This window comes from Eurypyga helias, unplaced genomic scaffold (assembly GCF_000690775.1).
Source record: "Eurypyga helias isolate BGI_N326 unplaced genomic scaffold, ASM69077v1 scaffold11204, whole genome shotgun sequence".
NCBI lineage: Eukaryota > Metazoa > Chordata > Aves > Eurypygiformes > Eurypygidae > Eurypyga > Eurypyga helias.
This window is the reverse complement of record NW_010245673.1, coordinates 129,104-142,198: the sequence shown is the minus strand read 5'-3', so window position 1 is coordinate 142,198 and position 13,095 is coordinate 129,104. Positions and strand designations below refer to the sequence as shown.

The following is a 13,095-nucleotide window of genomic DNA, read 5'->3' as shown; positions in this document are numbered from 1 at the left end:
TACTTGAGCCTTGATTTGGGAAACAAACTATTCTGCCCTCTAAAAAGGAATAAAATGGTAAGGGATGCTTTCCTGTGTTTGGGATTCAACTCTGCCATGGAGCAGTATGTGCTGAAAGGCTCTCTAAAACTTCCTCACCCTGTTTCCTACCAGACAGGTGCTCTTATTCTGAGTGTGTGGAGCTGTACTAATGCAGTTTACATGCATGCTTTTTTTTATCTGGTCAAGTATTCTGCTTGTTCTGCCTCTTCTGTTGTTTGACATTGTATTACACACCTCAGCTGGCTTGGGTTTTTTGCTTTGGGGTTTTTGGAGCTAATTGGTATTGTTTCATGTAGTTTCAGTGTCTTTTTCTCTTGCATCAACACTAAATGCAAACCAAGCAGTGTTCACAAAAAATAGGCTGGATAGGCCTTAGAAGAACTGCCTCCTGCTGTTTTCATTGTTATGTTAATTTTGATTCCATGCTCTCTGGGACACACTGTTGTTCAGTGGGACTGAGAGATTTATGGCAGCATACTTATCAAATTAAAACGTGCTGGAGAGAAACCTTCTACCAGCTACGTGCCTGCAGCTGCTCAGATGTTTTCAGTGCTCCGGTCGCAGTGCAATGCAGAGATGCACCGTGGTTTGAACCAGTGCCTTGGTCAGAGTCGCTGCCTTAGGCCTGCACCTGTCATTTCTCCCTGGCCCCTATCCCCTCCTCAGAGTGGAGGGAAAAATGGAGGGGAAATCGTGTCCTGGGGAATAATGAGATTTGTTCCTTGTTTCCTTGTTTTTAAGTTACCTTACCCCTTCAGGTTGTGGAGGTTGGTTTGTTTGTTTTTTGTGAAGTGCTAAAAAATTAGGTAAAAGGCTTACCTGGAAACGGAAGAGGGTTGTGTGTTTCACCTGTCTCTAAGACCAGCGATCTCTGCTTTGAGCTGATGTACAAATACAGTCAGATGGATGAGAATGAAGAATTTCACTAAAGCTTGGTAAAAATTCAACAACTGCGTGAGCACAGCGTACAGAAATGCCAAAAATCCCTGTGCACTCTCGCTCTTCTGCCCTTATTCTCGAGCCCAGCGGGGACGGGAAGGGCAGGGGGAACTCAGCAATTCTGTTTAATAGCTTGCTGCGTACGTGGTTTTAATGCCACTGTGCATGTTCCTTTGCTCCTGGCAGGTGTTTTCTAGGGAAGGAGATTACTGTAACAGTTGGGAAGAAGAGACAAGAGATGAAGGACAAGAATACACTGCTGACAGATTTACTGCTCGTAGGTCAGTTTTACAGCTCAGATTTACGTTGTGACTGTAGGAACTCATCTCTCTTCAATACGTATTCACCTACAACAGAAAAATGTTAGTTACAACCTTGGTCGTGTTACGCATAAATCTGAATTACAGGACCTATTGCAGTCTTGACCTTGTATTTCTCTTTCAGTTCCTGCATATGTATGTTATATGGTCCAGTGCTTCAGTTCCACTGAAGAGGAATGGGCGTCCTCCGTATGACGCCGTAATTGTAGCTTGTGATCTGCTCACGGGTGAGGAGCAGGCATGGCCTCAGCCTGCTGCAGTGTCTTGATTTGTGTTTGGCAAGGAGCTGTGGCTAGCTCTGCATTTATATTTGGAATGAAAAGCAAATGACAGCTGCTAAAACTTCCAGTCACTTGATTCTGAAACTAAAATACAAAATTGAAACTGTTTTTAGGCTAGCACGTGAAAGGTTGTGTTCTTTCTGGGCCTTCTGACCTGCACCATGTTGCCCGCTTGCCTCCCACGTGGCAACATGAGAAGGTCACTGCTGCTTGTCGGGGGGAAGCAGGTGCTCCTGTCTATGGCAAAGGTAGGCTGAACAGTAGCACACTTAAAGGTTGGAGTGACGCAAATGGCCTGCTCAGACTTTGCTCCTGGAAAAGCAATCCCTGAAGGACCTGGGATCAGATCTGGGCCTCTTGAGAATCCTTTCCTTTGCTTCTGTATTGAATACGGTTTGCTGGTGTAAAGTGTGGCAGTGTGCTAGTCCCTGGGACAGTAACTCTTGAAAAAGTCCCTGACAGCAAAGCTAAATCCCTAATCATCAGAAGCAGCATTTATTTGGTTAGAGGACTTGATCTTGTTTGTTTGTTTGTAAATATTGCTCTCTGCTTTGGCCTATGTTTCGGTGAAATAAAGACGTTACTCCTTTTCTGTTCTTCTGGTGAACGTGTGTTGCAACACATGATTTTCAAATCAAGGCAGTTCTCAGGCCGTATTGGGTTTGGATGGGGACAGATATAAAAAAAGTGTGACGAAACGTGTTGCTTTTGTTTCAAGCAGTCTGTCAATCCAGCACAAGACTTGAAAGATCCCGAGAACTAAAATGCACAATTTAGCTCCAAGGTCATCTCGAATATCGGGAATGGGGGCAATTACATCCATGGGAATTGGTTTCCAGCGATAAGTGGTAACTGTTTCTGCTGGCAAGCTGCCCGGGAGGTGGTCAGTGACTTACAAATCCCAAGAACACTGCTGGTCATGGCAGCCGTAGGAGCTGCCTTGTTCTGCAGACCAGAGTGTCAGTGCTTCCTGTTCTGTCCTGCCAGTAGGAAGGTCCTTCCTCAACTGCTTTGCTTTTAATGCCAAATTTTAGGTGTTCAAACTATGCGCTTGCTTGGGGCTTAACATCTTCAGAGCTGGCAAAGAAACTCTTTTGCAGGTGAAAGAGAAGATACTTGCCTAAATTAGCACTTTTTGTCTTTGAGGGTCTCTAGATCATAGATTTCAAATTAATGGGGAAGTGACAATTTTTAGAATTACTATTGTCTCATGGTGGTCTCTGCCACACGGTTTGCGCAGTCAAAAAGATGGCAGTATTCCAATAGCGTCTTTTTCTCCCTAGTCTGACTGCTCCTCTTGTGTGGAACATCTCCATGTATTTTATGGCCGTGAATAAAACCAGGGGGCTGTGGAGCACTTACTTGCAGCTCCCTGGAAAAGGCCCCAGACTTGCTCTGGGCTTGCGTGGCATCCTCTCTGCAGCTCTAGAAAACGTGACTGTCGTAGGTGTATATGCAGGGAGCCTCCTTCGGCAGCCCTGCGGAAGTTTCCTTGGGAAGGGAAGTGCTGTTCTACAGCTTTGGAAAATATCCCAAATTTTTTTTTTTTTTAATTAGTTATGAAAAGTTCATTATCACACAGTGCCAGACCTGGGAAATGGAGCCTGGACTTAGAGTTACTCGAATTGCTGGATGGCTTTGTCTGATGGGAATTGACCCAGCACACCTTGAAAGATAGTGCTTTGGGATGGCTGGAATACCAGTCTCTTTCTAAGGAGTGAACTGCCAAACGGCAAATCTAACCAAAGTTAAGGGTTGCCCTGTAGCATGGTAAGTTTTACTGTTCTCTCTGTGTTACACTTGGAAGGCTTTGAAAGCTATGGAGTTACCCTGGATCTGAACATGGCTAGTGAGCTAATTAATGTCAGTTTTGTTGTTCTTGGCAGCCTTTGTTTGTAGATTTACAACAATTTTTAATTTTATAGGGTAATACTGTGATTAGCTGAAAGCATAAAGATGAGCAAGGCAAGAAATCCTACTTCAAGTATTCAAGCTTTGTAGAAAAACGAGGACAAAATCCATCGGAAGCAGTAGGTGAAGCGTTCTTGTGGCAGTACCTTTGCTGTTGAAAAACTGCCCCTTTCTTCCACGTCACATTTCTAGCCATCACCCTTTAATACACCTGTGTCCAACAGGAGCAACTCTGGTTCCTTCAGTGCTTTGCTTTGTAGCCACATGTGCTCACCATTTCTTAACTCTGCTTTTGGTGAGCTATGCAGGTAATCCTCCTGAAATGATTGCTGTAAAGGCTGTAATTTTCAATCCTCTGGTTACTGGAGTATTACTATTCGAATTTACGTCGTTCTTTCACCCCTTTATCTGGAGAGTGATTTCCAGAACTGGATATGACATTCCTACTGCTATTGCACCTCCCACGTTTTATTCGGTTGAGCCCTTCGTTCACAGCGTCTTACCCAGTGTCTGTGCCCACCTGCTTATCACCCATCACCCTCTGCATGTATTTTAACATCTGCTTTTTCATAGGACAGAGTGCTGTGTTCTGAAAAGCACTTTTCCTGATGATGGCTAGGCTTTGGCTGCGATGAGACATGGTTTTGCATGCTTCCAGGTAGGCTGCTTTCCAGGAGTTTTCTTTATTGTTGTTGTTTACTCATCACAGCTTGCATGAGCTGGGAACTTCTTAGGAGTCTGGGCTTTTTTTCTGACTTATAATAACATATGAAATAGCTCAGGCCCAGAAACACATTCTTGTGCAAACTGAATAAAAATAGTCCCAATCATTACTGTATTTTCAGTTAGTCATATTATAGGACCTACTAGTTAGCTAGCTTAATGTCTCTGCCATGTTGTTGCAGAATCAGTTTAGTTCCCTCATCAACGTTTCATACAGTGGCCAACTCTGATGTGTTACAGAGCTTTTAGTAAATTGCATCAACGTTATTGCTTTACAAAAAATAAAAATCATTCCATTGTTTTTCCCAGGATTGATGGCACAGAAGCAGGCTTATGACTTGATTACTTACGCCTTGGAAATATCAGAGGGGGCCTGGCATTTTTCCAATCCCATGCAGTTTTCCTGGTTTTCAAAGCCTTATTAAAAATTGATATTGATAGACAAGCTTGCTTTTCAGCTTTCACAGTACAGAACGGTCCCTCGAGGACAGGTTGCACAGCCAACATCTGTGAAGAGGGAGACCTCTGCGCTGCAGCTTAGGGGAGTTAAATTACCCATCCCTGCCCCCAAGTTAGGAAACGGGGTCAGAGGCTGCTGGAGGGGTAGGTGGCTTTCATGACATCTCGTTGCCAGTGAGCACTGAACACCCTGGTGTGAGCAGAAACAGCTGAGCAGCCTGGGTAGATCTCCTTCCAAACAGAAGAACGCAAAAAGATCTGAAAGTGCAAAATAAAGCTTCTCATTCTTTGTGGGACTGGCCGCAGGGTGTAAGGCCTGGCCCTTGACAGTTGGGTGAAGGGCAAGGATGTCAGATTCCAGCACTGCTGCAGCTGTACTTCACTCCCGCTCTAGTCTCCAGGCTGGGCTGGCAGTCTCGATTCCTGGGCGTTTTCTGTGCCTTCAGCAGCGTGGTCGCTGGGGTGGAAAGTGCTGGCATCCTGGTCCTGTCACCCAGCATGCTCTGCCTTATGTAATCAGGTATTTCATAGGGTTTTAAAACTACCCGTGCAGGGAAGAGAAAGCACTGAGTGAAATGCCTGTGGAGGACAACAGTGAATTAGGTCATCCATTAAATTTTTCATCTCTTGAGTCTGCTCAAGCCCAGCAGCATCCAAAGCAGTATAAATCTGAGAATTCATGGACTTAAAATGAGAAAATAATGGATGAGAAGACCATTATGAGATAGATATACAGGGAGCTGTATTCCTTTCCCCCCTTTTTTTTCCTCTTTAACTGCAGCAGCAGCAGGACTCTTGTTGGCAAAGCTGATTGTGAATCCACCTCAGGTTTATCAAACTCCTTTCATATCAAGCTGAACATGAATCGTGCCAAAAGGGAACTATCCACTAGCAGGGTGTTTAATACAGCATGGATGAAAGATGTTAGGCAAAGCGTGGGGCAACTCAGAGAGGAGCAAAACTATTTGATAAAGGATAAATCCGTATAAATCAGAAGAAAAGTCTCTTGTCTTAACTTTCCTTCTCTCCCCTCCCACCACGCCAGCGGTACAGTCAGAATTTGACCTGCTGTACGTGGGCACAGCTCCCCCGTTATCACCCGAGGTATGCTGACTCATACCAGCAGAACATCTGATCCTTGTGCTCTATAGCAGGTTTGCTAGTTTTGGGTGATTTTCCCCTTGGTTTTAGTGCTTCAAACTGTACACTATTGCACTATCTGATAGCCTAATATGTAGATAGGGTGATATTAATATTCGACTACCTGCCTTCTCTTCCTGGACTTTCCACCCTATTGTCCTTTTGTCAAAACTTTTGATTGGCACTTGAATAGGGGAGAAATGATTTTTCTCACTCCGAGCCTGTTAGCATCCTGATGCAAACGGGGAGAAAAAGGTTTTGCTTCTGCTTTGTGATTAGAAATAAACGCGACGTGTAGTGATTCCCATTCCTTTCGTTTAGCAGCGTGAAGTCCCACTGCGTATTTGTATTTCCAGCTGTCTGGCAGTGGGATGCTCGGTGCAGTTTGGGTTGATGCAGACTAGGTGGAGTAAAGCCGAGCCTGCGGGGTGAGCAGCACAAAGCGTGCATGAAAACAGACTGCAGATGGGCGAGATAAACAGGATCCCCAGGCTGTGACTGAGGAGGCAGGCCTCTTTAATGGCTCTTAGCAACGCCCCTGCTTTGACCCTCCTCATACGTGAGGAAAATCAAATCAATACACTGTTCTTCAGACCACGATGCTGCAGCAGCAGCGGGGCATTGTGGCAGCCTCCGACTCTTAAGTTCATCAAGGCTTCTCAGCTTGCTGATCTCTGGATATCCATCCCTGCATCTCTGCTGAGGAAGACCCTGACTGCATCTTTAATCGGATTGCCTGAGCTCTCATGTACAACCACCTTCTTATTAGCAAGTATTAGGTAGGCGATTTTAAAGTGCTTTGGGATTTGCAGGCAGCTTTAACGTTGATCTGAGAACTCCGGTGTATTCTCTGGAAATGTAGCAGAAGCATCTCTTTAAAACCTCCTGTTTCAAATTTTGCTTTTCTTCTGGTTTTGTGGTTGGGTGGGGGGGGAGTTCTGGTTTTTCCTGCCTTTTTTTTTTCTTTTTCTTTTTTAAAAAAGAGAAGTAGCCGATTTGTGCTTCTGGAAAAGGATATTCCCTCCTTGATCCCTCCCCTGTTCTGCAGAACAGCTATAACCGGTGCTGTACAGTTACTTTCGGTGTTGATGAACATCTGTTCAACTGTCTAACATATAGGGCAGGCTGCTCACTCTCTTATTCTTTAATTTTCTGGTGCGTACTTAGAAGCTGCGGATCGGGACTCTGCCCACTTAGTAGGTTCTGCTTCGGTTCCAGAGATGGCTAACAGAGGACCAAGCTATGGCTTAAGCCGAGAAGTTCAGGAAAAGATTGAACAGAAATACGATCCGGAATTAGAGTCCCGGCTGGTGAACTGGATTATTGTACAGTGTGGAGAACAGATAGAGCACCCTCCTCCTGGAAGGCAACATTTTCAGACCTGGCTGATGGATGGAACGGTAAGTGTTTCGTCCAGTTGTACACTCACTTGGGTTTATGTGCACAGTCTCCTTGTTTTCTGTCTTCATCTAGCGAAATTGGTCAGAGCTCATGGCCAGCGCATAAATATTTATTTTAGCATCTGGTTTATTTCCTTTTGATCAGGAATCTTAATCTCAGAAGATAATTATTCTACTCCTGTGCTGGGATTAGCACGTATTTAGGATTCTTATGAGTCATGCATGTTATATATGAGCATGACTCATTCCTTCAGCACCTTTTCTCATACAGTTAGATGAGATCTGTTTCAAAATCAGATGTGTACTTTCCTCTTTAAGAGATAATCAGTGCTGACAGGGAAAGGTGAAAAGATACAGAAAATCTGAAGGATTGGATTATGTCACAACGGTTTTCTTCTGAGGAATAATTCTGTAGCTAAAACATTGTATTCCATTGGTTTATTGAACAACAGGCAGATGCTGCTGTTTGCAGTGGGCTGTAAGAATACGCTAATCGTTGAATCTCTGCCAAAGTGACTTCAACAATATTTCAATTGACATTGCTTATTTTTTTTGGCTTGGGCATGTGGTTTCTTCTCTGTCGGTTGTTACATAACCTTTACCAGTGATTGCTTTGTTGTTTCTAGCAGATTAGGATTTATGTGGTCAGGCTATTGCCATCACTTAATGAAAGATTTAATGCGTTTCTAATATACTTTGATTATTATCAATTCACTTCTTTGTTTTAATTGAAGAAATTCTGTCCCTGACAGAAACTGGCCAGGTCAAAAGCGTTTTGCAGCATCATTTCATGTGCAGAAATTGCCTTCTGGTTTGGTGACTGCTTTCTAATTTTGTTTCTATATTTATCTCCCAGCTGTTATGCAAGTTAATAAACAGTTTACATCCAAAGGGAAATGAGCCCATTGCAAAGATCTCGGAGTCGAAAATGGCTTTCAAGCAGATGGAACAAATTTCTCAGTTCTTAAAAGCTGCTGAAATCTACGGAGTAAGAACAACAGATATTTTCCAGACAGTGGATTTGTGGGAAGGTAAAAATAATAAACTGCAAGTCAGCTTGCAGTCTTCATTTTGCTTTGCTTTGATGTCTTGTAATGGTGCATTTTGTCTAAGGCATATTCTCTAATGTAATTATCTTTTGTTTCTGTTTGCCTTACCTCATTACCATGTTCTTCCGGTGGTGCACCACCTCCTCTGAGGGATTTATGTTGCCCTGAGAGCATAATGGGGCCTTTCTAAGCTCGTGTGTTATCCAAAAGCCCATCATTCTGATAGAAATCCACAGACCTGATAAAAAAAATGTTCTCTATGCTAATTATTTCCAAGTAAATAGCTTCTAATAGCCAATATGGAAACCCCTTATTTTCTGGTGACAAGGTTTTATTGCAGTTTTCAAATTATAAGCAAAGACTAAATTAGAGCTATAAATTGCATTCCCAGGAGCATGTATGCCTTACGAGGGCTCATTTATGACTAGCAAGAATCAAACCTCACTGCTAACAGCACGTTAGCTGAGCATCCCTCTGTAAGGATAGAGTCTTTTTAGAGAGGTCACTATGGCAACAGCAAAAAAAAAAAATCCAGAGTGCCCTGTGGTTTTGTAGTCACGCAGGTGAAGGCTGTCTCTGTCCCGTGCTCCAAGTGGAAACTGCCTGCTCTGGTTCCTGAAGAGCTGAGTCATTTGTGTGTTCGTAGGGCTGGTTTTGCCCACTTCCGTGGCGGTGCGCCTCTTCCTGGTGCTCTGACCAAAGGCACTGCGTATCCTGCATCTCTCTGGACAAGGTGGTGCCAGACACTCTGTGTGAGGGCTCGACGCGAGGGCAGCAGCAGGGTAGTGACAGGGTCAGAAATCTGCCCTGCGAACGAAACAGTGGAAGGAGGAAGGGAATCCACTGGAAAAGCTGGTTTGTGTAGGAACACGCTTGGAGCGAAAAAAGAAGGGCTATTTTCCCAGTTTGGGCTTATGTGGAAGAGATCACTCCTCTGAAGGACAGTTCAAGGGGTGAAACACTAGGAAGCGCTTTGCGGGTAGGTTGGAAGGATATTGTGACAGCTGGAGTTACTGGGATCTGCAGTGTTCTCAGGGTGCCAGGTTTGCTTGAGAAATTCTGCTTTTGGGCACAATGGCAGCATGGTTTCTTCCGGTTCAGTCTTTAGTGTTTCATCCAGTCTACCTTCAAATATCTTAAGGGAAGGGATTTTGACTCCCCTGGAGTAATGCCCCCCCTCCCTCAGCCTAGCAGGCTGTTGAAAGAGAAGCTCCATCTATCTTGTGAGGGATGATAATAGCTCATTTCAGATGCTGTTCTTTGCAGTCTTTTGCATCTCATAATGGCTCACACCGTGCAAATGGAAGTAGGGTTGATCCTTAAGATGCAAGGGGCTTGCTTTGAAGACAAAAAGCTCCTAATGTTGGTGGCTCTCTCCTCATTTTCCTTCCTTTCACTCATCACCTTTTCTCAGCAGATGTAAGGGAAAAAGCTGGTGTCTTCCAGAGGACAGGAAGTCAGAGCACAACTCACAACCTAGGAGGGAGACATCCAAGACTTTTCTCCGCTGTTATTTTGGGACTTCCTGAAACTAATCTGTCTCCTCACTTTCCCACTCCTTTTTCATCCCTCCTGCTGCTCATTTCAGTGCTGAGATGAAACAGCATGTCTCTCCAGCAGTGAGTCACTGCAAGCTTTTTGTGTCTAACCGTAACTCTGACCTCTAGCATCTGTGCTGCTTCAGGGCTGAACCCGCTGAACCTGGATGCATTAGCTGGGCAGAAAGGACGCTCTCCTTTTCACTGTTTTATAATTACAGCACTCTACACACCATAACCTCTTCAGAAAGAGAGGAGATGTCAGTGTATGTTTATAGGGAAGGAAGAGTATGTGTGACTGAAAAACAGCTTTTGTCTGGCATTTGTTGTTTTCTGAGAGCTTTTGCTTTGAAATTCTTACTAATGATTAATGAAAATGTTGTAGGATGCAATCTGCTGCTGGCTGTTTCAAACTCACTCAGTCCATCTGGTGCACTTTTCTTCATCCCGGTGACTTCTTGGACCAGGACAAACATCGCCTCTCTTTTGGTCATTTCTTACATAAACCTACTGTGCTTTTTTTTTCCCTACACCATGTGCAAGGTATTCTGCTCACCGTGTTTTACAGATACCTCCCGGGTAGATTTCCAGACAGCCAAGAGGCAGCTGTACCTCTGGGTACAGCTCTGTACCCTTTTTCAGCCTTTACAAAAAAGCATTTCAGGAATACTGTGCAGAGCACTTCTCCATCTTTGGGTTTGAACCTTCCCCTTGGCAGACCTGGAGAAGGCAGCCTCCCAGCCAGGCTTCCCGCAGAGAGAGAGGCTGACCGTAAGAAGCGACCAGAGGTCCCTTCCTCCTCGTAGCGGCAGTGCCAAGAGCCTCTCTGAGGCTGCGCTATCCAAAGCACGCTGCAGAAGAAACACCGCTGGCATGGGTCCCGGCAGTATGGTTCGGGGAGGCTGAGGCCGGGGGCCGGGCAGGCGGCACACGTGGCTGTCCATGAGCGAGTACTGGAGCTGAGGGAAGGTGCTGACTGTAATTTTCTGACACGCCAGAGCCAAGCCTGGCTTCAGGGCATGTGTATTTTCCCTTCTGTCAGGTGGCTGCAGGGAAATTCAAAATTTTTCACAGCCCTTTTCTGTGCTAACCACTAAGCCCCTCGTATCCTTTGCTGGAAGAGGGCAAATGTCCCAAGACCACTGGGATTTGGGTCTTCCCTCAGCCGCAGCCCCCCTCGTGCAGCAAGGAGACTTTGTTTTGTCATGTGGCCCTCGTCTCCCAGCTCGTTTTTTTTTTCCCCTGAAGCTTCTCTTACTGGTCCCGGACAAATAACGCGGAGCCGAATGCGGAGCGTGGGGGGCTGCCAGATGGCTCCGCGGGGCTGACGGTCATCTCTCCCTGCCCGTCTTTTGTTTCTTTTTCTCTCTTCTGTGCTTGCTGTCATTATTCAGCTCATTCACTTTCAAATCCTTCTTCACATCCCTCTTCATCCCAGTCAGCCACCGCGCTCCTCGTTACACGGGAGGCATCCCAAGGACGTTGTGTGTGGCATCTGTCATGGCATATGGTACAGCTGCTGCCTCGGGGAGCCCTGGGCATTTCTGCCCCGCGCGCTCCCGTGTGCGCCCACGTCCGCGCGCCCGGCGGCTCCTCAGCGGCCCCCCTACGCTGGGATCCCATCTGATGCAATTGATGTGAACAAACGCAGTGAAACGGGGCTTCTGGATGGCTGACAGTTTATTTTCTGAGCAAACGGTCCCCTGCAGATAGGATTGCTATCAACTTTAACAGGCTATACGACAGCCGCAGTTGGAAGCTGCTGGATGTTTTCAGCTCTCGGGTGTCTTCCTCACCTCAGCCAGTGTGTTATCCATTAGGGTTTGTATGAGCCAAAGCCCTAAACTGCATCTGCCTGCCATCAGGGTGATGCATAGCATGAACGCAGAATGCGCAGTGCTCGCTTCCCGCTCCCCTCCAGCTGGTCTGCGGTGATTTTCACTAACATTGGTGTCCAGAGGTATTGCCAAAATCTGTCATTGGCATCATCGTGTATCTGGTATCTCATGGTTTTGTGAACTTCTTACTTTGCCAGGTGAAGAACTTACAGTCAAAATCTGATCTGTTAAGTAGATAGATTATTTTAGGAAAGAGGCAGAACTGGAACAGAAAGAAAGGGAGAGGAATCATAGAAGCACGGAAGGAGTTCAGAAGAAAGGAGAGGCAAAAGGCAGATTTGCAATAACTTACCGCCTCACACAGTTGGAAATACCCGCTGCAACTCGCTTTGGCTAAAGTTAACACGTCTGGATTGGGTGTTGAGATAGAGCCTGTCTGACGCTCAAGCCTTTGTGTTCCCTGCCCTTCTACACCAAGTGACAAACGGCAGGGGAAGCACCCAGCAAAAAGCAGCAGGCTTTATGTTGACAAAAATGACCTTGTCTCCCTTGTTTGTTTGTTTAATTCAGTGGAAGAATCGGCAAAAGATGTTGACCAAAAAGGAAAAAATATTTATTATCCACAGTTTGGAAGGAGAGACAGGAGGAGGGGATACCGTTTTTGTAAATGCAGACCTGTATTGAAAATGAGCCTTATATTTTCAGGGTGTAAGGTGCCCTCTTGGGAACCTCGTGAGTTTTCATCTGGGCGGAAAGTGTGACTTTAAGCCACTGGTAGACAATTTGACCCTTCCCAATACAGGTGGATGGGATAAATTATCCCCTGAGCAGCTTTTCTCTTGCTGTTGTTGATGGAGGGGACCTAAAGAACTAGTGATGACCAGAAGTGTAACTTCTACTTAGCTAAAGATGAGATGATCCCTGACTTTCTGAGATGAGGAATGAGGGATGTAGGGATGCAATGGAAGAATAGTAGACTGGATGGCAGGAACTAAAGGTGTGAAACTGATTCTTGGCAGCCTGAGAAAGGCAGCTGGTGGGAAGGATCTGGGAGGTGATTTGATGGTCAAATTGGGAAGGAGTTACCTGCACGGGAGCTCCCCGTGACTGCTGTGAGCTCTGTTAGCGCAGGGACTGTCTGGAATTGCCAGGGGTTAAATGGTGGGATCAGTCTTACCAGTTTACAGGTGAAGAAAGCGAGATGGGTCTGTTATTTAACGCACCGTGTTTTACTGGCCACGTTACTGTTCTTCGTAAACCAAAGTGATCTCTTCTTGGGGGAAATTTTTGCTCGTAAGGTTATCTAGAAGGACATAAAATAGTGTATGGGAAGGCATTAAAATATGCAGAGGCGTGGAAACCTGGAAATGTCTGAACTGTTAAGTTTTGCTTTAACGCTGTCCCTTTGATGACTTTTAACAAGCTCTTGCCTGTCAGTACCTCCATTTCAGCAGG

General features: G+C 45.4%; 1 protein-coding gene across 3 annotated transcripts in view; it reads left to right on the top strand.

Annotated features, from left to right (window-relative positions):
• Positions 1 to 6,212: 6,212 nt before the first annotated feature.
• Positions 6,213 to 13,095, top strand: part of TAGLN3 (transgelin 3) — an 11,777-nt gene continuing 4,894 nt past the window's right edge. The window contains exons 1-4 of one of the 3 annotated variants that reach the window (XM_010150159.1): positions 6,266 to 6,321; positions 6,479 to 6,594; positions 7,034 to 7,215; positions 8,072 to 8,246. In XM_010150159.1, the coding sequence (XP_010148461.1) occupies positions 7,036 to 7,215; positions 8,072 to 8,246 (355 nt within the window). In that variant the 5' untranslated portion in view covers positions 6,266 to 6,321; positions 6,479 to 6,594; positions 7,034 to 7,035. Of the gene's footprint in view, positions 6,595 to 6,868; positions 7,216 to 8,071; positions 8,247 to 13,095 lie in introns of those variants that run through there. The other 2 variants (XM_010150157.1, XM_010150158.1) reach the window with 2 other exon arrangements.